Below are 26548 nucleotides of genomic sequence, written 5' to 3'. Positions count from 1 at the left end.
AGCTTAAGTGTTGGTGTTTTCACCACTTTTTTCTTTTATGCCTTAGCCCGGGTCCTAGCCCTAGTCCTGACCCTAGCCCAAGTTCAGATCCAAGTCTAAGTTCAGATTCTAAGTCCAAGTTCAGATACAAATCCAAGCTCAGATCTAAGTTCCGCCACAACAACCTATCTATGTCAATCAAGCGCGCTTCACTTAACCATATATTTTCATCGGTATGTAATGTAACCACCGCGCCGCGTGGATGGTATCGCGAATGAATAAAATGGCAGGAGACCTCTGCTCAGAACACAAAATTTAGCGTTTGCTAGAAGATAAGAAATGATTCTCCAAACGTAACGGCTGATTTTAGGTACCAGTCGGGATGTCACGGGGTCGGATCCCACCGCTGTCATCACAATGTATGCCCCTTAGGGTGGCTCACATCGGTCGGCATTCGACTACGAAACAAGTTACTTAGTTTACTGTTACTTAGTTTCAATTTCATGATCATGTAATTCCCTAACCCCCAAATACACGAGAAATCTCAGTCCCAATCTCAGTGCAGATTTTTCTGCTTTTTTATCGAAGATAACTGTCTATGTCGGGACATGAATGCAACCATTCCTTGAAGCGTTGTCCACGTGCTGATTCCTGGGAAATCCCCTAAGGATCAACGCAACCTGAACCTTGGGGTTCTAATGGTAAATTCATTAGACCGATAAATGCTATCATAATAGCAAGAGAATTCGTAGGGCAGTATCAAGCGGGCTATGGGGCCCATGCAACTACGGATAAAATATTTGCTCTCCGACAAATTCTCCAGAAACATCGAGTGAACCACATACTTATGCATCATATTTTCGTGGATTTCAGGGCAGCATACGATACAGCTGTCGACTAGTGGAGCGCGAACAGCTGTGGTAGATAATGCACGAGTACTGAACAAGTTTTCTGAACAAACTGACGCGGCTGATCAAAGCTGCCCTGGAGCGAGTGATACGCTACGTGCGTGTGCGAGGATACTCTTGAGTTCTTCCTTTCGAATCGCGTAGAGGATTGCGGCAAGGGGATGATGAACTGTCCTGTATCACTGTGCTCCCCCAGACCGTTATTTTAAAAAAATGTTCCATAAAATCGGATCTCACCAGTCGACTCGTGAGGTTGTACTGAACCACTGGTGGAATTTTCAAAATTCTCCTGCGGTGGAAATTTGAGTTACGCCCTTTTAAGTGCCGTAAGTACCAAAAACAATGTAAAAACGACGAAACACTCATTGCACACCGCTTGTTAAACCACCAGTTCACGAAAAAATCTGTAGATAGTGCTCTACACATTTCAAATACAACGTTACATGATCTTTACACCTGCTGGTAAGTCTATTTTGAAAGTTTAAAGGGCGTAAGTGCATTTTATATAGCTAATATGTTAAACGTATAAATTCGGCTACCATTAACGTTAATCAGTTGTATATAGAAAAGAACAATATTATGGGGTCAGTCCCGGCGTAGTGGTTAGCATTCACGCCTCTCACGCCGAGGACCTGGGTTTAAATCCCAACCCCGCAGAAGTCACGAATGACCCAAGATGGTTAAAATGACTATAATCAAACAAAAAAAAAAAGAACAATATTTTATGAACTGGTATTTTAAAACGTGGTTTGTAATGAGTGTTTCATCGTTATTATATTGTTTTTAGTACTTACGGCACTTAAAAGGGCGTAACTCAAATTTTCACCGCAGGAGGGTTTTGAAAATTTCACCAGAGATGCAGTACAACCTCATGAATTGACTGAAGGTTCGAAAACAGACACTGAGGAAGCTTGCAAGTCTTAGGCGAAATACGTATCTGTCAAGAATAAAATATACACAGTAGAATTAAGGTGAAATTAGTCGTCATCCATTCTGCAATTTCAAACGCAGTTTTTTTTGTTTAAAACAAAAATTCTGTTCAAGAAAATATATTTGAAGTGTTCAGATTCGCAAGAAGAATGCAGTACATATTAACAATTTTAAAAACAAAACTCCGCTTTTGGGTCCAAAAACTGCTTACAAAGTTGAGCTCTCCGACGAAAAGTTGATGACTGCTAATTTATCGTTAAATTGGATTAGGTTTTCTTTTTATTTAATTTCCAGGCTCACGAATCGACTGGTGAGGTCCGATTTCTTGGAGCATTTTTTTTCATAATAACGGTCTGTGAGAGCATCGTAATATGTTATTCAACATCGCCATTGAACATCGGACATTGAAACGAAAGGAACAATCTTCAGCAAAGGTAGCCAAATCCTATCCTCCGCAGACGAGCTCGACATCATTACAGGCAGCTCATTACCACTGTAGGCACTACTTGCAGAGATTCCTATCGCTTCGCTTATTCAGCCGAGAGCCGGGGTGACTCTTGCCGTATCAAGAATTCCTCTCCATTGTACTCGACCCTGGACTACTCGTCGCCAATTCGTTGCGCGTCTCGACACACGCAAGTCGGCTTCAACCTTGTCGAGCCATCGTGTAAGTTGAGCCCATCTATTCCTGGTGCCGGTGGGGTTCTTGAAGAGAACGGATTTCACTAAACAGTCGTCCGGCATCCTTGCGACGTGGCCAGCCCACCGTAGTCTGCCAAATTTCGCCAGGTGTACAATGGGAATCTCTCCAAGCAGTGCCTGTAGCTCGTGATTCATACGTCTCCGCCACTCTCCGTTTTCCGTTTGCACTCCGTCAAAAATAGTCCGCAACACCTTTCGTTCAAAAACGGCAAGTGCACGTATGTCTTCCGTAAGCAAAGTTACCGTTTCAAGTCCGTAGAGAACTACCGGTATTATTAGCGTTTTGTACATCGTCAGCTTTGTGTGACGGCGTATGCTCCTACATCGAAATGTCTTGTGGAGGGAAAAGTAGGCTCGATTTCCAGCTTGAATGCATCCTTGAATCTCCTTACTCGTGTTATTGTCGGCGGTGACCAGAGATCCCAAATATACGAACTCATCAACCACTTCCAGTTCATCGCCGTCAATAGTTACTGTCCGTGGGAGGTAAACGTTACTTTCTCGGGAGCCTCTTATTACCATATATTTGGTTTTCGACGTATTAATTTGTAGTCCTATCCTCCTAGCCTCCGTTTTTAGTCTGGCGTAGATTGCCTCCGCCGTCCCACGGTTTCTAGTAATGATGTCGAGGTCGCCTGCAAAGGCTAGGCGTTGGCTACTCTTACTGAAGATCGTTCCTCTCGTTTCGATGCCCGCTCGCCGGATCACACCTTCAATAGCGATATAAAATAACATACAGGACAGTCCATTCCCTTGCCGTAACCTTCTGCGCGATTCGAAAGGACTTGAGAGTGTCCCCGAAACGCGCACGTAACACATCTCTCGTTCCAGAGTAGCTTTGATCAGCCGCGTCAGTTTGTCCGGAAAACCGTACTCGTGCATTATTCCTATCGTACGGCTGGCGAAAATAGGGAGGCTATGGTGGGCCGGCAACGTTGCAAGGATGTCGGACGACTGTGCAGTGAAATCCGTTCTCTTCGAGAACCCCATCGACACCAGGAATAGGAGGAGCCCGACTAGATGGCTCGACAAGATTGTAGCCGACATGCATTCAACGAATTGGCGACGAGTTACGAGTAGCCCAGGCCCGAGTACAGTGGAGAGGAATTCTTGATACGGCAAGAGCCACCCCGGCTCTCGATTGGTAGAAGTGAGAAGTAAGTAAAGAAGGATCCTACTACCTCTAGCAGCACCGCCTCGCCGGGATTCTAACATATGATAACCGACTTGTTAGACCAAAATCGTAATTCGAAATTAACTGGGCTCATGAAGCAATATTTTCCAAGAAAAGTTGTATTCTTGGTATATAGAGGTATTCTTGGGAGCTTTGATTATTTAGTACAACATTTTTTATGGACTGTGCTAATCTCTCCCGGCTTCCACCCATGTGCGCACTCTTACTCAGAAGTAAGAACATCCATTTAGTATGTGGTTTTACCGCTTTTAAGCTAGTAGTATTGTTATTGTAGTCTACGGAGTGCAATACTCAAGCTAGTTCACGTTCCGCACAAGTAAAATTCGTCCCAGTAAACCATTTGGTTTGTATATCTCGATTGCAACTGAGAAATACGACATCATATGTGAACGAAAAAGTTATATTTTACGCCAGATAAGAACATATAAGTACCACAGTGGAGGCAATATACATGTGAAAATTTTAACAATTATTTGTAATTCTATCTTACATTTCATACAGCGGTTTTTATAACGCGCAACCTAATACTCGTGGATATATGAATAAGATTTAACTTAATATTGCAATCATCTATACTGCTTTATAATTCACAGTCATGAGTTGTATATGAGGACACGCACGACTGCAAAAAAAAAATTATTGTTCACTTTGTTTTGACATATTCTGATCATTACACAATTCCAAGATAAAATTGACATAAACACGATTTAATGTGAACTTTCCATTATGTTGTGTTATCTGGGGTTCCGTCAAATTTTCGCATTTGGTACTGCGGCTATAACCACAAGTAATGCAAGTTATTCCAACAATGCACCAAAAGAAGGGCACTGTTTAGAGCAGCTTATGAGCTGGTGATATTGTTTATTGTTTATTGTACATTAGTTCATCTGACCTTTTTGGGTCTCAATGAAACTTAGGAGTGGGGCAAAGCCCACTTGAGGTCAACCCCCAAGTGCGCGTAAAAACCCCACTATCTTTTAATACTTTGACACTATTTCAAATTACAATATTACAAATCGTTATGAAGCATACACACTACATACAATTATAATATTAATATAGCACAAATTTAAAACATGAACACATTCTTAACTTAGCGTCTTACAGTATTTGTCTTAGTCTATTCTTAAAAGTAACACTTGGTAAATCAAAGTCAAATAATTCGAACGCGTTATTGAAGACGTCACGCATCACCCTAAGAGGTTCGTTTGTCCATAATCAGTGCGGTGGAATGTAAGGCGCAGAAAAACACGTGATCTTGAGTTTCTGGAGGGGACGATTTCGGAAAGACTGTCTGGAGCATCTATTTTCCTCGAAAAAAGCTCGAAAAACATTTCACCTCTTTACCAGTGTGTCGATGCCCAGCAGTCGACAACGGTCAGCATAAGATGGCAAATGGTTGGGCTTTTGCCACGGTAGAAACCTTAGAGCGAAACGTAGGAACCTGGCCTGTACTGATTCAATCCGGTTATTCCAAATTTCGGTGTAGGGACTCGATACTGTGGCCGATGTCTCCAGAATGGAACGGCCAAGTGAGAAGTACAATGATCGCAAGCAAAACGGGTCAGTGAACTTTCTGGCTATCCTCATAATAAAGCCAAGGTTTCTATTAGCACGTGCTATGATGTGAGAGTAGTGATGTTTAAATGAGAGTTGTGAGTCTAGTAGTACACCTAGGTCTTTAATTACTGTGACCCTTTCGAGCATTTCTCCGGATAATGTATAGTTAGACAATATTGGGCTTTTCTTGCGTGTGAAAGAAATTACGAAACATTTCGATACACTAATAATCAATAAATTTCACAAGCAGCAGTTAGAGAACGAATTCAAGGATCGTTGCAGTTCAATGCAGTCCGTTAGATTTCGGATGACAAGAAATAATTTCAGATCATTAGCGTGAATGAGTTTACAGCCCGGCGGGATAATAAAGTAAACATCATTGAAGAATAAAGAGAACAGCAGCGGTCCCAGGTTACTCCCCTGCGGAACACCAGACATAGTAGTGAAACTGTCGGATTCAATGTAGCCTAATTTAACAGAAAGCGTGCGGTCGCCGAGATAAGATTTCAGCCACTCAGAAAAATGTATTGAAGCTCCGAGGCGTTCAATTTTAGCTAATAAGATAAAGTGATCGACACGATCGAACGCAGCTTTCAAATCAGTGTAAATAGTGTCCACTTGCACGCCATTTTCCATGCTTTTAATGCAATGCGATGTGAACTGCAGTAAATTTGTCGTCGTTGATCTGCCAACGCAGAAGCCATGCTGATCCATGGAAATACATGACTTGAACTCACGTAGTAGTACATTTCGAATCAGTATTTCAAATAATTTTGATCCAGCAGAGAGAGAGGTAATTCCTCGATAGTTAACTATATCGTGTTAGTCTTCTTTTTTGAACACAGGAAACATAACCGATTTTTTTCCAGTACTCAGGGAATATTGCTTGCGGCAACGATTGGTTAAATATCATTCTTAGCGGGACACAAAGCGCAGTCGCACATTTTTTCAGGATAATAGCTGGAATACCGTCTGAGCTACTTGATGTTGAGGGTTTTAAGTTTTTCATAGCTTCAAGTACATCTTCGTAGGAAAAACTAATACCACTCAAGTTTATTGCATCACGACGGATGTTGCGAAGGGCATTTTCTATTTGTGTCCAACTAGCCGAAGTCGAATTGAACACGCTCGAAAAGTGTTTCGCAAACAAAGTGCAGATGCCATCAGATGTGCTAGAGCTTTCTTTCCCAAAAACATACTGGTAGGAAGGCCACTTTCTTTGCGCTTACTGTTTACGAATGAGCAAAACCGTTTCGGATTCTGACTGAGTTCTGACTGTGTGCATAACACATGCCTAGAATACAGAAAACGGTTAAAGATTCTATAATTCCTGGTTGCGGTAGTGAACACAAGTTTTGTCGTCGGATTTCGTCATCTTCTATAATTTCGGAGCGCTGCTGCCCTTAACCGCTTCAACTTCCGAAGTCGTCGGTTGAACCATGGAGGTTTTCGCCTGGGACGAAGCGATGGAACAAAGTGTCAACGAAAATAATTCTACTCTGCCATTAACGTCAGTTGCTTGGTTCAGTAAAGTTTCCCAGTAGATTGTAAGTAGAGTGTAGGTAAAAAGTAGAGCCCGGTAAAATCGTCACACACCGCCACACCGTGGTAACGATCGTCGCACTACCGCCAATGGAGTCCACTATTAGACGATGATTACGGACTTTTTGACGTAGGACTACGTCTTTGTTTACTCTCTGAGACTGGGTAGCACTTTGTGAAAACGAAAATAGAAGTGTAACGTTAGAATGAAAGATTTCAAATGCCAATAACTACTAAACTACTGAACGAAACTGAACAATTTATATGTCGTTGGAAAGATAAAATGACCAGCAATTGAGGCGAGTGAGCAATTTTATGGACGGCGTAAGAGGGGGGGGAGGCTCCTATCAAATGAAACACAAATTTCCTCAAAACTCGAGAATTAATCAAGCAAATGGCACCAAATTTGGCATGTGGGAGTTTCAGAAGGCAAAATTTTTTTCTATGGTGAATTGAGACCCCTCCCCTCTTTAGGCGGGGGGGGGTGGGGTCCCATACAAATAAAATACAAATTTCCTCATAATTCGAGAACTAATCAATCAAAAGTAATCAAATTTTGCATGTGGGAGTTTTTGGAGGTGAGAATATTTTCTATGGTGTGCTGAGACCTCTTCCCCTTCTAAGAGGGGGGGCTCCCATACAAATGAAAGGCAAATTTCCTCAAAACTCGAAAACCAATCAAGCAAATGGAACCAAATTTGGCACGTGGGGGTTTTTGGAGGCGTGAATTTATTTTATGATGGTTTGGGACCCCTCACCACCGCACAGTGGATCCTCTCCATACAAAAGCTGGACAAAAATAAAAAAGTTGTCCAAAGATGCTGAAAATGTCACCTAAAGGTAATTTTGGGTCGCTGAATCTGATTTTTGCATCTAGAAACTTCTAAAATTATCATATGAACGTCTAGGCTTGATTAAAAAAAATATTAATACTGTAAATCATATACTTTATTTTTCTGTATGTATATTTTATGTATTCTGAGTGTTTTGAAACAAACTGAACTACTAATATTAAAATAAATTGGGCAAGCTCATGTTTCCAATACATAACTGTGTTTCAATTTGAAGTATTATTTCATATTCACGTATGTTTTGAAACAGATTAAAACTGTTTTTTTGGTTATAGTGTTTCTTGCTATCCTTGAAATTTTGAAGCAATTTGAAAGATATTGATGGATAACAAAAGTAATGACCTAATATGGAAGCGACATATGAATCAGAGAAAGATTTCGTTCGATTTCAGATATTTAAGATGATAAAGAAATAATAAAGAACCAGGCATGGCACAATCATTTTGATACAATTCACATTCATTTGACAGTACCGTCTCAATCAAGCAGAATCTGAAAAAGTTATATATGGGGCATTTGTAGAGCTAGTTATTATCTTCAAATTTACTGAATAAAGCTAGGCTGTATCTTTTGTATTTAAGGTACTATATGGTTGCTACCCCGTTGGTAACCAAATGAGCGTTCACTACCAACTACCAACGAGGCAGCAGCATTGTAGCACAGTGAATACAAAAGATACAACCTAGCTTTATTCAGCAAAATTGTAGATAATAACTAGCTCTACAAATGCGACATATGTAACTTTTTAAAATTTTGCTTAATTGGGACGGTACTGTCAAAAGAATATGAATTGAGTCAAACTGATCATGCCAACCCTGTTCAGAATTCATCAAATTTGAGACCTTGGCGCAGAACGGCGCAAGATGCCACTATGATTTTTGAAAACTAGACAAAATTTCCAGTAAAATGAAACATAAAAATCGAAAGTCGATTTTGGCATTTTTGTCCGGCCCGGCCCCTCTGTGCACCGTGGTCGAAGGATAAGGACTCTCATACAAATTAAGCAAAAATTTTTGCGTATGTACCATATTTTGTGCTATACAACAAGCGGTAAGCTGTGAAAGTAAACTAGTAAAACTTTCTCAGAGCTAAAGACAGTGAATCGACGCCGTTAAATTACGTGCTTGTTGCTATTCATGTCAAAAGAGAAGGACATTCGTATTTGCGATGAATGTGCTTTGGCTTTAATGTTATTTGTAACCAATGGCCCTTTTAAAGGTCACAAGTGAGTACAAGTAAGATTGTTGAAACATGCCAAGCTACGCCTAATCATATTTACTACAATAATCTGTGGGCTGGTCATTCATTACTATTTCAACCTGCATTGGGTTTGGCCGGTATGTGATTTCAACAAGACGGCGCTACTTACCACAAGCTATTTATTCGAAGCAATGGACCAATTGAGAGGCGAATGAAATGGGAGAGCAATTTATCTTTTGTTTTGGACCTATAGGACCTGCTTGGACGTTAGTCTGTTTGAATTATGGTATAACGACCTTTTGGCATAATTCTGAAAAAAATATTTTACGACTTCTCGCAGAAATCACATCTGTCTAGATATACTCGCTTTCCTATGTCTACCAGCTCTTGTCAGTTTTCTCTAGCCCTCGCATCGACTCACCGGGTTTGCATCAAATGACCGAATAACCAATAGCCGAAATCCAAACGACTGAAACGGAATTTCAACAACTGGCTCAAAAGGCCGAAATTCTATTTGGCCGAATCAGAGAAGGCCGAAACATGAAAACGAATTGGCTGGATCTCGTCGAACACTATTTTTGAATAATATTGATAGAAATACTATTTTCAAGGCCAATTTTAAGCTGATTAAGCTATCAACAAAATAATTAAAAGTAATTTGTGTTGTGTTTGTATTTGTATGAAATGTATGTATTTGTCTTTTCATATTTTCTGGTTGTTTTAGTAATTTTCCTATAGAGTCAAAATGGTGAAAGACAGTCTTCGCTTGCGAAAAAAAAATCAAGCTTTAATCCAAACTTACAATACAAACTGATTGTCTTGTTGTTTTGATTTCATCCTTTTACCCAACGACACACTGTAAAATAGCTAAACTTTAATCATTTACTTCAATGTATCAACAAGTAAAACTCTTTTGCTTCAACAACTAGGAGGATCATTGCAGAAAGTGTGAAAAACGGACGCCACAAAGTGCAGTCAGGTGAAAAAGAAAATTCTTCCAGCCCAACAGTAAATATTTTTCCACATACCAACAACCATAGCTCTGTGTATGAGCAAACCGTTACATCCATCGGTGGCAAATGAATGGAAGAAATCGGAAGAAATAATATGGAAGCAGCAGCAGTTCAAAATTAAGGCACTTAAAAATGCTATTCTCAACAGCCAAGCTGTTTCACCCTCCACGGGTGGTCTCTCACGAGGGAATACGAGCTGTAATTGCATTTCAAGCTTTACTTGCTCCTCCATTCACGGGAAAAAGATTGCTTGCTCGCCTGTAGACGGAAAAGTGTGCTAACTTCACTCTACAACGACGGTTCACAAAGTTCATACATCTGGTCTACCAGTCTGGCTAACTGGTCAGTAGGACTTACCGAGGAAAACTCCATCACCTTCAGTATCCACAGTGTGAGCGCCAAATTGATGATAATCATAATCATCAGCACCAGTATCACCGTATAAAGGCATTTCTTCCGCCATCCGTACAGGGTTAGCTGGACGCCCGAGACACTGCCCAACGTTTGCTGTGTGACGGCAGTGAACCGAGGTGCGGCCACTTTTCCACTTGCCGCGGTCTCACCGCGAAAATTATTAACACTTGCACTAGGTTGCGCGCTACCGCTATTATTTACATTATGATTTGTGGCACTACCGCACGGTACACCCCCACTTTTCCCCAGCGGAACACCCCCACTAACACTATTCCCATTCCGACTCCGAGGCATTTGAATATCCACCGGCTGATGAGTGCCACTTCCGGGAGCCGTCGATGTGGGGGTCGTCGTGGCCGTACTGCTAGTCGGCGAAGGTCTGAAGGAAATTCGCAAATTGTCCGTAGCACTCGTCGGCGGTTCAATCGTTATTTTGTGATTTATTACGGTGGGGCTAGCACCGAAGTTGGCACTGGTGCTGCCGATGATTCTCGGTGGTTGCGCCTGATAGAGACCCGAACCGGCGGACCCAGCCAGCGAGCCGCCGGCCACGGGTTTGCTGTTTCCGAATCCACTCAACGACGAGGGCGGCACGTTGCTGGCAAACGTGGGCCGCTTCAGCATTCTGTCGGCTGCCGATGACGATGATGATGAGGTAGAAGGAAAGGCAGCAGCAGCAGCTCCGAAAGTCTCCGGCTCGCGCAGCTCACAATCGGATTTGGGTTCAGCGGTTTGGCTCGTTTCTCCGCTGGGTTGGTTAAAGAACGATGCTCGTGCGCCATTTCTAGAACAGAAAAGAAAAATCGGACCAAATGGAAACATTGCATGAGTAACGTGGTAGGTCTAGAGCAAACGAAGTTAATCGGAATGATTCAGTTAATTGCATTCAAATTGTTTCGAATTTCCATTCGAAGCTTGTTGCACAGGTTGCTCCAAAGCTCATGAATTCAAATTTACTACCCGGTCGTTTCGGTTCATTCAAATACCCTTGAGAGCAGGGAACAACGAGTGCAACAGCTGGTTTGCTTTTCAATGGTTGCATCCGCCGGCAAATGTATGCAGCTGAGAATGGAGTTAAGGAACGGTCGGCCTACACGGTAATCATTACACGGTGGTTAACCATCATCCCTGGATCGAAACCCGAGACTCATTTTCACAAAATATTCACTCATCGACGTTCAAAGCTCCGTGAAAGGCAGTATAACAAATAGTAGTTAATTATTCTATCCCAAAAATTTATTAGAAAAAAATATTGAATACAGCAATTTGCATTAAGTTGGTTCAATCAGTCTTTAAAAACTAAAAAAACAGTTAAATAGTAATATACAGCAAAACACAACATCTCATCATCAAAGCAATGAAACTGAAACCAAACACACTAACAACAGTGTAGAACAAATAAACAGAAAATTGTTAAATTATGTTTAGATACAAACCAGCTGCTGTCGGTCGTCGGCGTGTGCCGCCGGTTCGAAATTGAGTGCGGTCCGTGTCCCGATCTACGGTGGATACCAACCAGCATCCTCCACTACTAATGGTAATTTCATCGTTTGTGTGTCTTGTTTGAATTGATCTGACCATTGATTGACGATAAGCTGGACGGCAAACAGTACAGAACGGCTAGTTTAATGTGCACAACTACAGAGTATATTTGTTTGCACCAAAGTTTGACATGGTCTAACAACTAACATGCAAAACATGTGCCGATTTGCTACTGATAACGTCCGAGTTCGTGCAGTATCTATCGCGGCTCGGACATATGCTGAAATAATTACAAATCCCGCGATCGCGAATGGTGAGGTAATTGAAATTTACGAGTCCCCGAGTAGTGTATGAACACTGCGGAATAGACCACACAGGCGGTGGATGCTCAGCTCATACATTATGTTGGTTTATGCAGTGCTTTTGGATTGTGGACAGAAAGCATATACACACGATATGCTTTCTGTACACGCTAGTTTATCGGTTTTACGAGACAATTCTTAAAGATAGTACCCAAGGTGAATAATTTTGAAACATTTGAATAAACTCGAGAAATTTTCATATCATAATATAGAAAACGTTAGTGGCTGTGAGAGTTGCCAGTGCATACAGAACCATATCATCGGAGCTACAGACGAAGACATATCAGAGGAATTCAGAAGCTGACCAGAGAGGAATCGTAGGCTAAATGGCAGCAAAGATTGGGCCAGGGCCGAGAACGGTAGTTAGACGTATAGGCTTATACCGATCGGTACTGCCCTAGTAACAATTTGGGTTTTATTACACTCTTATGATGGCATTTAAGACCAAAATTGGTCTTGAAGACCACCATAAGAGTACAATAAAAGTCACATTGTTGCTTGGGTGTCGACCTGGTTGAATAGGAATCATGGGCAAGTTAACTTTTACTTGAGGCAGCTTCTTTTCGGGGTACGGTCGTTTCAAGTAATACCTGCACTGGTTTGGACACACAGCGACACGTGTCTGTCCACCATGAGCGGCTAGCACTTTCCGGTAAGCATGGTCGTGAATCGATCATCGACGTTATTTTTTGCAGCCCTTTGCTAATGGCAAACCGGAGGGTTTGTGGGGAGTATACCAATGGTGACCATCTCGCGATCCGGAACAGCGCAGGTCAACAGAATGCTGTAGCAGCACGGAGGACAAAAAACTATGAGCGGAATGGGAAGACAAATACCTTCGACAAGGACCTCTTTGTTGACGCACTTAGAGTGCCCTAGCACTAGCACGGTTGTTACAAAGTAGTTGTGGTAACCGAATTATGACTAATTTCAGTCGTAATTCGGTTGCTTCAACTAGATGGACCTAAAGTTTGCTACTTGGGTGGACGTCTAACCTATAAATCGTAACGCGGAATGGCTAACGAACACGTTAGTGGGGGCATGCGATGCAACATTGCCAAGAAAGCTGGAACCGAAGATTCAATGGCGACCTGCTTATTGATGGAATGAGCAGCACAGCGACCTCCGCAGTAGCTGTCTCACAGCAAGAAGACGGACTCAGAGAGCTAAAAATGCAGCAGAACGAGATGAGCGAAGGTTGGTCTTCCAAACGGCAAGCGCTGCATTAGAAGCAACAATGAAAGCATTCCCGGACATGCTTTGGGTGGTGCTACTCGTACAGGAGGAAGATACAGTTTAATATTACTGCCAAAACTGAGAAAGCCTCCGGAATATGCAGCATCGTGTAGACAAATCTGTCTCCTGGATACACTCGGAAAAAAGTTGGAAAAGATCCTTCGTCAACAGGTTGACGATTTACGCAGAGCGCATATGGTACGTCGAGGATGCAGGCGAGGATTTCGGAAAGGGAAGTCAACGGTTGACGCTATCCGGACAGTAGTCGAGAAAGCCGAAAAGTCGACCAAACAGAAGCGAAGGACCGATCGATATTGCTCGGTGATAACCATCGACGTCAAAAACGCTTTCAATGCTGCCAGCTGAGAGATTATAGCCGCGTCAGTGCATGCAATATCCTGAAGAAATACTCTCAAGTGTTAGTGTACGAGATGGCCAAGAGGCAGCGATCGGTGAAGAATACGGCGGGAGTCCCTCACGGTTCTATTCTCGGTCCAACGTTATGGAACGGGATGTACTGTAGAACTGCCCAAAAGGGGCAGGTATCGTTGGCTTTGCCGACGACATTTTACTGTTGGTAGCAGGTGAAACGCCAGAAGAGGTAGAAATGCTGGCCACGGAGGCAACCGGTACGATTGAGAGATGGATGCAAGGTCCGAAGTACACTTCATCACTGCCTGCAGTGCATGGTTCATTCGCCATTCTTCGCTTTCCGTTTGCGCTCCACCTACTACTGATGAAATTCTATTCGCTACAAAACACAACAATCAGAACACTCAGATAGAAGAAAATAAAGTGGCAAAGATGATATTAAATTATTTAGAAATTTTTCGGGAGAGATCTTTGAATCTCTTCAGAATCCGCTATAAGCAGATTCATCTTCGATAAAGTAACAAGGTATGAGAACGAAGTTTCTGAAGTAACAGTAAATATGAACCGAACTTTTTCGTTTTTGAAGGTTTATCATTCTAAGAATGGAAGAAACCGACAATTATTCGAAAGAAATGGCAGTTGACTGTGACCAGTCAGTGTTGCGAAGCCCGCACTTGTGTGGGCTAATTTTCTCACACACGCGTACTCGTTCTAATGAACACGCCGGCATAAGCATTCCTTTCGGACTCTCGCTCTTGTTTATTCAGGCACTGCAACGACTTTTGCGAGTGTGTATTTAGCTAACAGTCACGGTCATCGCTCTCGCACATCATTGCAGCCTGAGCACCTGATACCGATCACTCGCGAGGACTCGCACTCCCACCCGCGAGTAGAAACGACGGCGTAAGATGAAGAAGAAAACAAAAAGTAATGCAAAATCTGTATCCCAGTGCGCCGCTAGCCCTCACGGGCAGCTGGCTCTCGCTTCTCTTCTTCTGTTGGGTACCCTTACAACTGCATCCATTATTTTGAACTATTGTGCTATGCCCCGTTTATTACTTTTCTGTACGCTTCAAGCTAACCTATTACGGGCAGCTGGCTGCTTACGAGTTATTTGCCTCGTGAGTGGTTATGCAGAAAGACGTACGAAACTGTGCGTTTGTGAGTGTGTAGGTAGTAAAATGTCTGCACACCGCAGCTCCGGCATTTTGGGAATTTGCGTGGAGCGATAAATTGGCTAGCGCCGACCCTACCTGAAAGTCCGAAGTTTTCAATCTAATCACTACCGGTATTTTCGTGATATTGTTGTAATTGTTTATGACTGTACACGCTACTGTGTAGGTGCACCTACAGCTGGTCCGTGCACCTCACGAATACTCTCTTATCCGGGGCAGAATTTGTTGTGGGTTCGAAAAAGAAGTTGGTGTTGTAAACATAACAATATTCGTGTACAGAGGTCAGTGCCCTGGTTAAAACCCCAGTCCCAGAGGATAGAACTAATAATTATTATGCCATGTTATAATCGAGACATGCATCAGTAACGTTGTTGCATCTAGCGTTAGAGGTACATTAAGGCTTGGTCATACTTGGTGTCTTTTCGCTGAAGTTATAGAAAATTTTGTTGAGTACCACTGATTCGCTCTCAATTAGACGCGAGACGACACACGTGGGCTGTTGCTAGTTTTTTTATATTAGGAATTATATACAAGATGGAGTACAAGCTCATCCGGAGACTTGAAATTGGACTCAAAATTGGACATTACGTTAATCTTTGGACTTGAATTTGAATTTGAATTCTAACTTAGAAACTAGATTTGAAGTTATTTGAATTTGACTTGAAATCAGGCTTCTTTTTGCTTATCTTAACTATAAAGAGACATATGTCGCTCAAAACGACCAAGTGCTTTTGTTTTTTGTTCAACCATTTATTCTTCATATTTTTTGAAGCGGTGGTTCTAGAATTGACGAAGGGACGGTAGGGGAAAGTAATGAAGAATTTTTGAATGGAGGTGTAAGAGTGGAACGGTAAGGGGGGGAGGGTTATTGGTTGGTAGCTATGCTTAACAAGTTGGCGTTGTGACTCCTACCTTTTGTTCAATGCTGGAAGGTGCATGCGTCGAACCAAGCTATAATGTGAGATGGCGGACATGGACACATAAGTAAGTAAGTAAACTTTCTTATAAGTCAACTGTCCGGTTTCGTTTTATAGACATTCCGCTTGAAAATACTGGCTACTCTGTTAGACGTGATAGCGGCTTCCAGCTTTCGGTTTTCTTCCGATTCATGATTTCTAGCTGTCAACAAATTTGGCTTGAAAGGTTTCGCTGATTCGACGTGCGAATAGTTTCTCACTTTAGCTTGGACATCATTTTGATTACGACATGATGATTGTTGAAGTTTTTTAAATGCACGATTCACAGAAATGCGTCAAGTTAAAGTCTTCTAAATTTTTATTATAACACCCTTTAGAGGTTATAAATCACTTGAAAATCCAACCAGGACGGTGGTTCAACTTTTTTGTGTGAGAACCTTTACAAAGTGACTTATTTCCAAAAGGGGGCTTTTGGTAGTCAAAAATTTATATCTAATTAAAAGATGTGGCTTTTCGGTCTCGGATTTCTTACGAAAACTTTATTTTACGTTCAGCTGACGTTTCGAAGAACTATGCCTTCATCATCGGAGCAACTATTGTTATAAAACATTACAATTATTTAAAGAATCTTCATCATTACACATATAATTACTTACAACGTTGACAAATGTTTGCTTAGTCAAGTGTTTAAACATGAAAATGTTAATTTTGTTTAACCCTTTATACTGAAAGCATAACAAAATGAACGGAAACGGATTTTTACAAACTAACTATTGTATTAGATAACTTGTTTTCGCTATCACTTAGTAAAATTCGTACCCATTTTGTCTTTGGTTTTAACTACTACACCATCGTTCATGAAGTTTTGTATCATTTTCGGCATATTACATATGAAATGGTTTTAAGCAGATATTGTTCATGGATATCAGGAGAAGGTATTTTTTAGTGATTGTTGTGAAAAGAAAGTATTAATTTAATATCAAAGAATAGTTTTAGTTTGAATAAAACAGTTTACTAGCAGTGTTAATCATAGAAGGTTACATTTCAGTTACATTACAGTTACACGTAACCTAAGCCTTCGGCCTAGTTATGCTATTGGTTACGGTAACCAATATTAAATCTGTTGTGGTCACCTAGTAACTAAAATATTTCTTACGTCGTCCTTTCTAAGTTACACTGTAACCTAGTTTCATTGCTGGTTTCGTTTCGATGTAACTTAATCGTTTCGATGTAACTTGATCGTTTTTACGTTTGAAAATAATCAAAATTTGTTTACTTAATACCAATGTCTGTGCGGAGAAGATTCCAAATTCCATCAATTTAGTAAGTAAACGCATTTACAAGAGCATTTTACAACCCGTGCACCAATTGCTTATCTTAACCATTAGTAAAATTCTTAGGATCTAGTAAATCCGTTGTGTTTACAAGGAACAGTGAACAAGTTGTTGCGAAAATGTTACTAGCCGACTTCTTTTTTGACTTCCTAGCTGCTCGTAACGGAAAATTAACTGTTTTGCAACCAGCAAGTTGATGACAGTTTGGTAAAAGCTTTCATTTGTGTCATTTGATAACTATTTGGTAACTCGTAACTGAAAGGTGACTGTTTTGCGACGACCAAGTTGTTGACAGTTCCAAAAAAAAAGGTTTCAATTTGGTCATTTGGTAACTACCTCGTAACTTTTTGAGATTTTTGTCACTAGAAAACTAAAAAGTAACTATTTTCAATTTAATGTAACCTAACTCGTTACATGTATCCTAAATGTAACTGGTGTGCAACCTTTTTTTTATTTTTATAAGGCCATTGCAAATCATTTTAAAAGTTTTTGTCACCTCCAACCCCCTCCCCCTTGGAAATTGGCTTGAAAAATCGGGAGGGCAAAAATACTTTGTAGGATATGAGTTAATTTTTTTTTAAATCAATTGTCTGGGACTGTACAGCTTGAAAAACTCAAAAAATGAGTGTACGAGTTGAGTTAACGTTTCTAGCACGCAAACAGTGGAATTTCCAAAACTCGGCCAAAAAAATTTTCTTTCGTTTTTGTCTTTTTGTTCGTAGATTTTTGCATGAAAAATAACAACGTATTTATTAAAAGCAGGTTTTCACCTTTAAACTTTAAGTAAAAATGCCTACAATCCATATTTTTTTTGCTCGATTAAAAAATTCTCCTTGTTTTTTTTCGCCACCCCCCCCCTCTTCAGTGGCCCAACACCGGAGGGACAAAAACTTTTTTAAATATTTGTAATGGCCTAATTGATTTAGGCAAGGGAACAATACTAGATCATCTGTCCTAGAAAATTCCAAGGCAATTTTTCCGATTTTCTCGAACATTTTAAAAATTTATGTTTTAGATCAAGCATTGTCTTATAAAAAGGTTTTCTTAATGAAAATTCAATTTTATAACTTTTCTCAGCCACCCAAAAAAATACTATCTGGAAAAAAGCCAGTAACAAAGTAACTCATAGATTTTAAATAAATATTGTTTTGTCAGTTACGAATCTTTTAATGGAAAAATTGATTAAAATAGTTTTTATGTAGCATGAAATATAGTATAGCCCACATTTTTACTGCCGAAATTTACTCATAAGTACACCAATGCAATGTAATTGAATGAAAGAAATACCCTGAGTACTTCACAGTCACCCGCAAATTATACAAAAACCAGGGCCAGTAAATTATCGGTTTCCCCCCAAAAAAAAAACTCTTCCTCTTTACCCATGATGTTGTGCAGGCATTTTTCACTATAATTTAATTATGAACGAACCCCTTGGTGGCAGCAAACGGGTGCGTTTTATTTCCGGGAAGGCCGCGTTTTTATTCATTCCCGTTCCACTTCCCCTTTCAATTTCGAGCAGTGCAGTGCAGTGGTGAGATGCAGCAGCACTTTACAGAAGCAGCGGTGGCAAGGGCGCCGGCGGTTTTGCCGGAATTAACGCCATCAGAGCCCGAAATTACTTTCATGGTCACGTTTCAGACATTACGGATTCACACTCGTTCGTTCGTTCGTTCATTTTTATTCATTAAGGTTTGCGTTCCGGCCTCCGGCCGGGGAAAAAAGTACTCCGGAATGTTGTAAGAGTTAATATTTTTCCCCTAAAGTCTAAGCTACTGTAAGAAGAATAATTTTAAAATTTACGACAAAAAATTTTCTGCTCAAACTGGTGGGATCGTTTGCTGGTAAAGGAATTTATTCGTACCTTTATATTAATCAAACGGTGAGGCAAATTATTTCGTTCACCTGGCATCGTCTATGCAAAACAATTTATTTATAAACTATCGTTTGTCGTTGTCATACTTCGCAGTGAACAGTACCTACCATTCCTGATGGTACCTCATGGACAGTGACCTAGATCCGTCAGCGTCGCCGGTACAGTCGGTTGACAGGCCAGTGTGGTTCTTTGCCAAGCCGCCTGGTTGCTGGTTAGCGGTGGTACCGGTAGGTATACGTATGGGAAAATCCGTCATTCGCTAACCGAACCTCACTTAACTGGCGCACGGTGTGCGAGACCAACAGAAGAATCGACAGAGCAATTTATTTATAGTCCGCAAGTGTTTGCCAACTGCAACGCAACGTACGGCCGCCGATTACCTTTGAATACGGATTGTCCACGGTCGTCGCACGGATCGGCTCCGAACGACGAAAATCCTCCATTCATGCACAGGAAAACATCACCACCAGCGCCAGCGCCGCCGCATCCGAAAGTGCGACAGTTGACGTCACGAGAGGTCATAAATTAACTGGCGCGATCTGACTGCGCGTCGTCTAACATTAAGCCGCGTATAAACTCATACGTCATGCTATTTATTAATGGCGCAATCACGACTGTGGCGGCGAAGTGTTCGGAGTGCAAAGTGCTGTCCGAAACTGTTTACACGGAAAGTAAGTAGCATTTCGAAGCGATGTCTTCGGTTGTAAACTGCACTTAAAGTAAGCCGTTAAGTTATATGCAGAGGGTTTCCTAAACACTCTACTGATTTACAACCTTGCCGAAATTGACCTTCAAATTTTACAGATTTCTCAAATTACGCAGCCTTAAGATATTCCACAGTTTGGAAAAAAATGTTTCCTAGTTATTTTGCAAAAATCGAGTTTCAGGAAACAAAGGTCCTTTATATTATTGGTAAATCATTTCTCTGATAATTCGAAATTCGCGCTCAACTACCTACAAAGTATAATAACGCATTTATATTCGCTCAACAAAATCCAACCGGATAGCAAATGGGTGTAATTTTCCGACGATTCCGAATAATGATGATTAGTGGCCACCACATCCTAACGGGGAATGCATTCCCGAATTTACGTTGTACAACAACGGATTCGTGCACGCACCGACAAACTATTGTCCGGCGCGGCGCGGATCTAATTTCGGTGACAATTATGCCGGTGATGGAGCTGCCGCAACATAGACGGCGGGAAATTACCTAAATTAGAATAATTCGAGCATGCCATCATTATGCTCCAGGGTGCGAAAAGGACGATTAACGAATGCGAACGCAATCAGCGTACGCTGCTGTTCCCATCCGTCCCGATCCGATTGGCAGCCGGTTAGCATGAAACCGAGCGTAAAATTCTTGAATTACTGCCAACAAGTGGGGCTCACAACACGCTGCTGCCACGTACCTGCCCATATTTTAGCTTTCCCCTGCGAGTCGGGTTACAGGCCGAATGCAGAAGATGACTGCTGCGCTGCTGTCTGGTCATGGCTGACCATGTCAGAAGGATGCTTCTTTTGGAGACTGTTTCAAGGAAAAGATAAAAAACCAGACGCAAATGGCTGTCTAATGTCAAACGTCGTAAAACATCGAAATCGATGTATTTAGAGCATCGAGTCTTTATTTACAATGTTGTGCCCAGACAGGGGTTTTGCCAAACGTCTGTGCAATAAATTTTACTAGCCACGGGCCTATGTCGTAAATCCAGTCCAGCCTAGGGGAGTGCTTACGGGCAAAGAAGCAGATGTCGAACTATCCTACGGATTGGCAGTTGATAATTTGTTTTCTAATAGTACACACTTGCAGAATGTTGAAAGCCTATAGTTTTTCGTTAACGACCTAAAATTATCAGGAGAAAAGTATTCAGATTTAGAATCAAATGTCAAATTTAATGACTACTTGTCAAGCGTAGCTACCAATATCCCCCCCTCCTTTCCTTTCCGCTTTTCTCCTCCATCACCAAAAATTTTCACTTCTTTCCCCTACCGTCCCTTCACCAATTGTAGAACCATCGTTTCAAAAAATATTAATATGGAAAGGCGCCAGCAAGGAATTTTTGACATAGGACTACGTCTTGGCTGTCTGTCGGTCTTTTTTTCCTTTTCTTTTTTTACTTGAGGAAACGTTCAATGATGTATTGCTACATCACGTGGCATAGCTTGGGACTCTTACCCACTAAAAACCTCACGGGCGTCTGACCTTAACCCCCCCGGAACTACCGTTAAGTCTGTACACCCCTAGCCGGAAGATGACGACCGTCATAACGTCCACTCCTTCACATTCACCCTCGCAGGGTTCTGCCGTCCTTGATGCTATTACATGCTCCTTCACCGTCCAATTTCTTTGCACCTATCGAGACGTGTACCGATCCAGAGATGGCGACCGTTATGACTTCCATCTCCTCACGGCCACCCTCGCAGGGTTTCTTGTTGGGCTCAGCATTACTCCATCGAGTTCGCCACTGCACTTTCACTTCACCTGGCGAGACGCGCACCGATCCAGAGATAGCGACCAACATAACATCCATACTCTCACGGCCGCCCTCGTAGTGTTTCTGTCCAAGCTTGGCTTGCTCTATCAAGCTCGTCACTCCACCGATGCATCTGTCAAGATTGTCTGCTAATCGGGATTGGTAGTTCGCTGGTTGTTTCTACACTGTCGTTGCAGTTGTAACATAATCTGTGCTACAACGTCGGTGACACATTTCACCCACTAGGTTCTCCACCGTCAGGGGCGGCGCTTCCCTTCGTAGCGCGGCAAATCGAGGACATGCCAAAACCGCATGCTGCCCAACTAGCACAGTTGTTACAAGCTAGTTGTGGTAACCGATTTATGACTAATTTCAGTCATAAATAAGTTTCTGTAACCATAAATGCGACAAGTGCGTTGCTTGGGTGTGGTGTTTCTACCGTCTCTCTGCATTCCGGGCAGACTGGTGTCGCAGCGTGCCCGAACCAGTGCAGGAACCGTGACCCGAGAGAAACTGCGTCAAGTGAAACCCGACTTCTCCATGTTTCCTGTTCAACCAGGTTGACAGAACCTGTATGAGTCGGTGCGTCCATCTACCATTCTCGGCCCTATCCCACTCTTGCTGCTATTTGCTCAGCGACTCTTCTCTCGCCAGCTTCCGGGCTCCTCTGGTGTTTCTTCGTCCGTAGCAGTCGTTATCTTCCACGAGCATAATGCTGATGGGGATCATTCCAGCGATAACACATACTGCCTCCGACGATATTGTTTTATACGCATTGTCAACTCATACAGCCATGAGTCGGAAGGTACTATTCAGCTTCACGCGATTCCGCTTCGATCGTAGTGCTGCGATCCAGGCTGGAGCTCCATACCGCAGTATCGATGATGACACGATGACACACTAGCCAGCAGTCTCCGCTTGCTACTACTCGGTCCGTAACAATTCAGCATGACTCTGGCTATCGCATTGATAGCCTTCGCCGCCTTCTCGTAAGCGTAGTCGACGTGGCAATTGAAATTCTTCCGGTCGTCTATCATTACTCCCAGAAGCTGGACCGCGCACTTTGAAGTAATAATGTGCTCTTCGGCGGTGACGACTGCATGTTGTGCGGCTTTACAGTTGCTAACCAGCAGAACCTCCGTTTTATGGTGGACGATTTGTAGCTATGCACCATGCATCCAGTTCTTGATAGTTCTAATCGCCTCTTTCACCAGCATCTCTACCTCCTCCAGTGACTCGCCTATCACCGATAGCACGTGTCATCTGCAAAGTACACAGTACAGTACACCGTTGTACATCTCATTCCAGAGCGTTGGGCCAAGGATGGAGCCTTGTGGGGCTCCAGACGTAATGTTCATCGTCTTACGCCCCTCGGCGGTCTCGTAAACAAGCATCCGATTCCTGAAGTAACTCCTCAGTATTCTGCATAGATATCCCGGGACATGCATTCTATGCAGCGATTCGGCAATGGCCTCCCAACTGGCGCTGTTGAAGGTGTTTTTTACGTCGATCATTACAACGGCGCAAAAACGACCTCCTCTTCGCCTCTGTTTGGACGACTTCTCGGCCCGCTCGATCACTGTTCGAATTGCATCCACCGTGGACTTCCCTGTCCGGAACCCAAACTGCATGTTTGACAGACCTTGTTTGCCTTCTGTATACCTCGTAAGCCTATATTCAGGATTATCTTTACCATGAGTTTTCTGCATGTATCCATTAGACATATCGGCCGGTATGACGCTGGATCCCCCGCAGGCTTTCCTGGCTTCGGCAACAGCACTAGCTTTTGGATCTTCCATCTGTCCGGGAAGCTACCAGCATCTAAGCATTTCTGCAGCACGTTCCTGAACAAATCCGGGAACGCTTGTATTGCTGCCTTCAGAGCCACGTTAGGAATCCTATCAGGACCAGGGGCCTTCTTCATTTTCAACTGTCTTGCCACTGCCACTATTTCATCGATGGAGACTTGCAGACCGTCAGCGCTAGTCCTCTCTTCTGGACCGTACGGTGTTGTTGGCCACATCGTAGGGGCGTGCGTCGGGAAAAGTCCCTCCACGGTAGCCTTCAGCTTATTCCGACACAACTCCCTCCCAAGTAACAATTCCAAGTTTTATTACGTTCGTATAGCGGTTTTCATGACCAATTTCATAAAACCGCTAATAAAACTATGAGCTGCACCAGAACTTTCTGATGACCGCTATAAAACTGCTTTCTGCAGCAATAAAACCGATTAAGCTTTCGCTGCTTGACAGCCATCGCCATGATTTAAAAAAGCTTTTCGCTTTTTGCTTTTCGCTTTTCGCTTTTCTAGCAAAAACCAGATGAAGTTCGCTAGCTTTGTCAACTTGAAAATATATCCGTGAGCAGAAAAGTTTTAGTTTTACTGACAGATCATTCTGAACGATTTGGTTTATAGCGACCAGAATAAAATATCCCATAGAATATTTATTAAATTTTAAGCAATTTCTTTGATTTGCACTATGTGCGCATTTAATTTCATCGTGAATTTTGATATGATAGGTCGATAAAATCAGCGCGCCACTGAAATTTTTCAATTTTCGAAAACTGGTTGTTTTAACAAACTGAAAATATTCAGTTAGTCAATCTCAATTTCTAACAAAATCATTTTAAATGCTTCCTCTGACAGGAAAACCGATAGATAATGACCTCCTTTCTGCAAAATACTTTGCTTTGATGAATTGTTGTTTGCGAGCTAAAACAAAATACTAGAATATGGCAATATGGCTTCGCATAAAAAAATGATTTTGGTGTTGAACTTTGGTATTCTTCATAATAGCAGCAAAAAAACTGTTTGGTTAGGGTGTTACCATTTTAATAGCTCTATAAAACTAACAGATTTATTGCGGTTTGACAAGTAACCGCGACAAGATCAACTTTGATTGGTGCGCCATTTTGTGTTGCTACGCCACACTTATGGTAATTTTATAGGAGACGTGGTGCAGCCAACAGGTTTTAATGTGGTAATATAAGCAACCACAATAAATTCGCTTTATTAACAGTTTTATTATGGTTTTCTAGCTAGCTATAAGTGTGTTTGGACTCGTATCCTCTTGGTATTGTGCAATACCACAATAAATCCAGTGGTAATGATTCATACCGCAATAAAACCTTTATAAATTTCAAGTAAAACCAAGTGGCTTCGAATTGTTACTTGGGCTAATTGCCACAGGACCTTTCACTTTCGCCATAACGATACGGTACGCGTCACCTCAGGGGTTGGCGTCAGCTTCTCGGCACAGCTCTTTGAAGCAGTTGCGTTTGCTTTATTTTATCTCCCGTTTCAATGCAGCCCTGGCCACTCTAAACGCCGCGCTACGCTCTTCCCGATCTGCTACAGTTCTGGCTCTGAGACAACTAGCACGATGGTTGCTAATTGCTACATTTCACCAATAAGCCGGTCGCCGCTTTTTTCTCGGTTCCTGTTTTCTGGGCATGCTAGCATCACATGCCCTGATCAATATATCCGTCAACTCGTTCTCATTCAAGATCGATCTCCCACCGTCCACCCGGAGTGCCTCGACGAAAAGATCCCTGTCAAAGGCCGTCGTCTTCCACTTCCGCTCGTAGGTTCTAGCTGTATGTCTTATCGCTGGATTTCGTCGGCCGATACTATGTTTAATCGCCTGGTAATAACTATGGGTATACCCTTTGCAAACCCTCCAATTTATGTTCGGCATCGGGGATGGACTGCCAAAAGGGACATCCATGATGGATTCGCGATTGTCTTTATGAAAGGTGCTAACGGTACGGTGCAATTTCCAGCTTCTGTCCAGCTCCAGCTTCAGCTGTCTGTCTGTCTGTCTGTCTGTCTGTCTGTCTGTCTGTCTGTCTGTCTGTCTGTCTGTCTGTCTGTCTGTCTGTCTGTCTGTCTGTCTGTCTGTCTGTCTGTCTGTCTGTCTGTCTGTCTGTCTGTCTGTCTGTCTGTCTGTCTGTCTGTCTGTCTGTCTGTCTGTCTGTCTGTCTGTCTGTCTGTCTGTCTGTCTGTCTGTCTGTCTGTCTGTCTGTCTGTCTGTCTGTCTGTCTGTCTGTCTGTCTGTCTGTCTGTCTGTCTGTCTGTCTGTCTGTCTGTCTGTCTGTCTGTCTGTCTGTCTGTCTGTCTGTCTGTCTGTCTGTCTGTCTGTCTGTCTGTCTGTCTGTCTGTCTGTCTGTCTGTCTGTCTGTCTGTCTGTCTGTCTGTCTGTCTGTCTGTCTGTCTGTCTGTCTGTCTGTCTGTCTGTCTGTCTGTCTGTCTGTCTGTCTGTCTGTCTGTCTGTCTGTCTGTCTGTCTGTCTGTCTGTCTGTCTGTCTGTCTGTCTGTCTGTCTGTCTGTCTGTCTGTCTGTCTGTCTGTCTGTCTGTCTGTCTGTCTGTCTGTCTGTCTGTCTGTCTGTCTGTCTGTCTGTCTGTCTGTCTGTCTGTCTGTCTGTCTGTCTGTCTGTCTGTCTGTCTGTCTGTCTGTCTGTCTGTCTGTCTGTCTGTCTGTCTGTCTGTCTGTCTGTCTGTCTGTCTGTCTGTCTGTCTGTCTGTCTGTCTGTCTGTCTGTCTGTCTGTCTGTCTGTCTGTCTGTCTGTCTGTCTGTCTGTCTGTCTGTCTGTCTGTCTGTCTGTCTGTCTGTCTGTCTGTCTGTCTGTCTGTCTGTCTGTCTGTCTGTCTGTCTGTCTGTCTGTCTGTCTGTCTGTCTGTCTGTCTGTCTGTCTGTCTGTCTGTCTGTCTGTCTGTCTGTCTGTCTGTCTGTCTGTCTGTCTGTCTGTCTGTCTGTCTGTCTGTCTGTCTGTCTGTCTGTCTGTCTGTCTGTCTGTCTGTCTGTCTGTCCGTCTGTCTGTCTGTCTGTCTATCTGACTGACTACTGAACCGATCGGCGTTCAAGACCCCTTCCGCCTCTAAAAGAGGGCAAATTTCTGCATAACTCGAGAACTAATTTGGAATGTGGGGGGTTTTGGACGTAGGTTTTTTTTCTATGGTGGGTCGATAGATATGTCAATTGTGCAAGTAACTGAGGCATTCCCAACTGTTACTTCACTATGCGGCAC

The 26548-nt window shown here is 42.5% G+C and overlaps 1 protein-coding gene across 1 annotated transcript in view; it reads right to left on the bottom strand.

Annotated features, from left to right (window-relative positions):
• The window catches only part of LOC128746275 (uncharacterized), a 123380-nt gene that overhangs the window by 12826 nt on the left and 84006 nt on the right, over nucleotides 1-26548 (bottom strand). Inside the window, exon 3 of the mRNA XM_053843324.1 lies at nucleotides 10238-11078. Coding sequence (XP_053699299.1) covers nucleotides 10238-11078 — 841 coding nt within the window. The remainder of the gene's footprint in view (nucleotides 1-10237; nucleotides 11079-26548) is intronic.

This window comes from Sabethes cyaneus, chromosome 1 (assembly GCF_943734655.1).
Source record: "Sabethes cyaneus chromosome 1, idSabCyanKW18_F2, whole genome shotgun sequence".
In the NCBI taxonomy this organism is placed as follows: Eukaryota; Metazoa; Arthropoda; class Insecta; order Diptera; family Culicidae; genus Sabethes; species Sabethes cyaneus.
The sequence above is the reverse complement of the archived record's forward strand: the minus strand, read 5'-3'. Positions and strand labels throughout refer to the sequence as shown.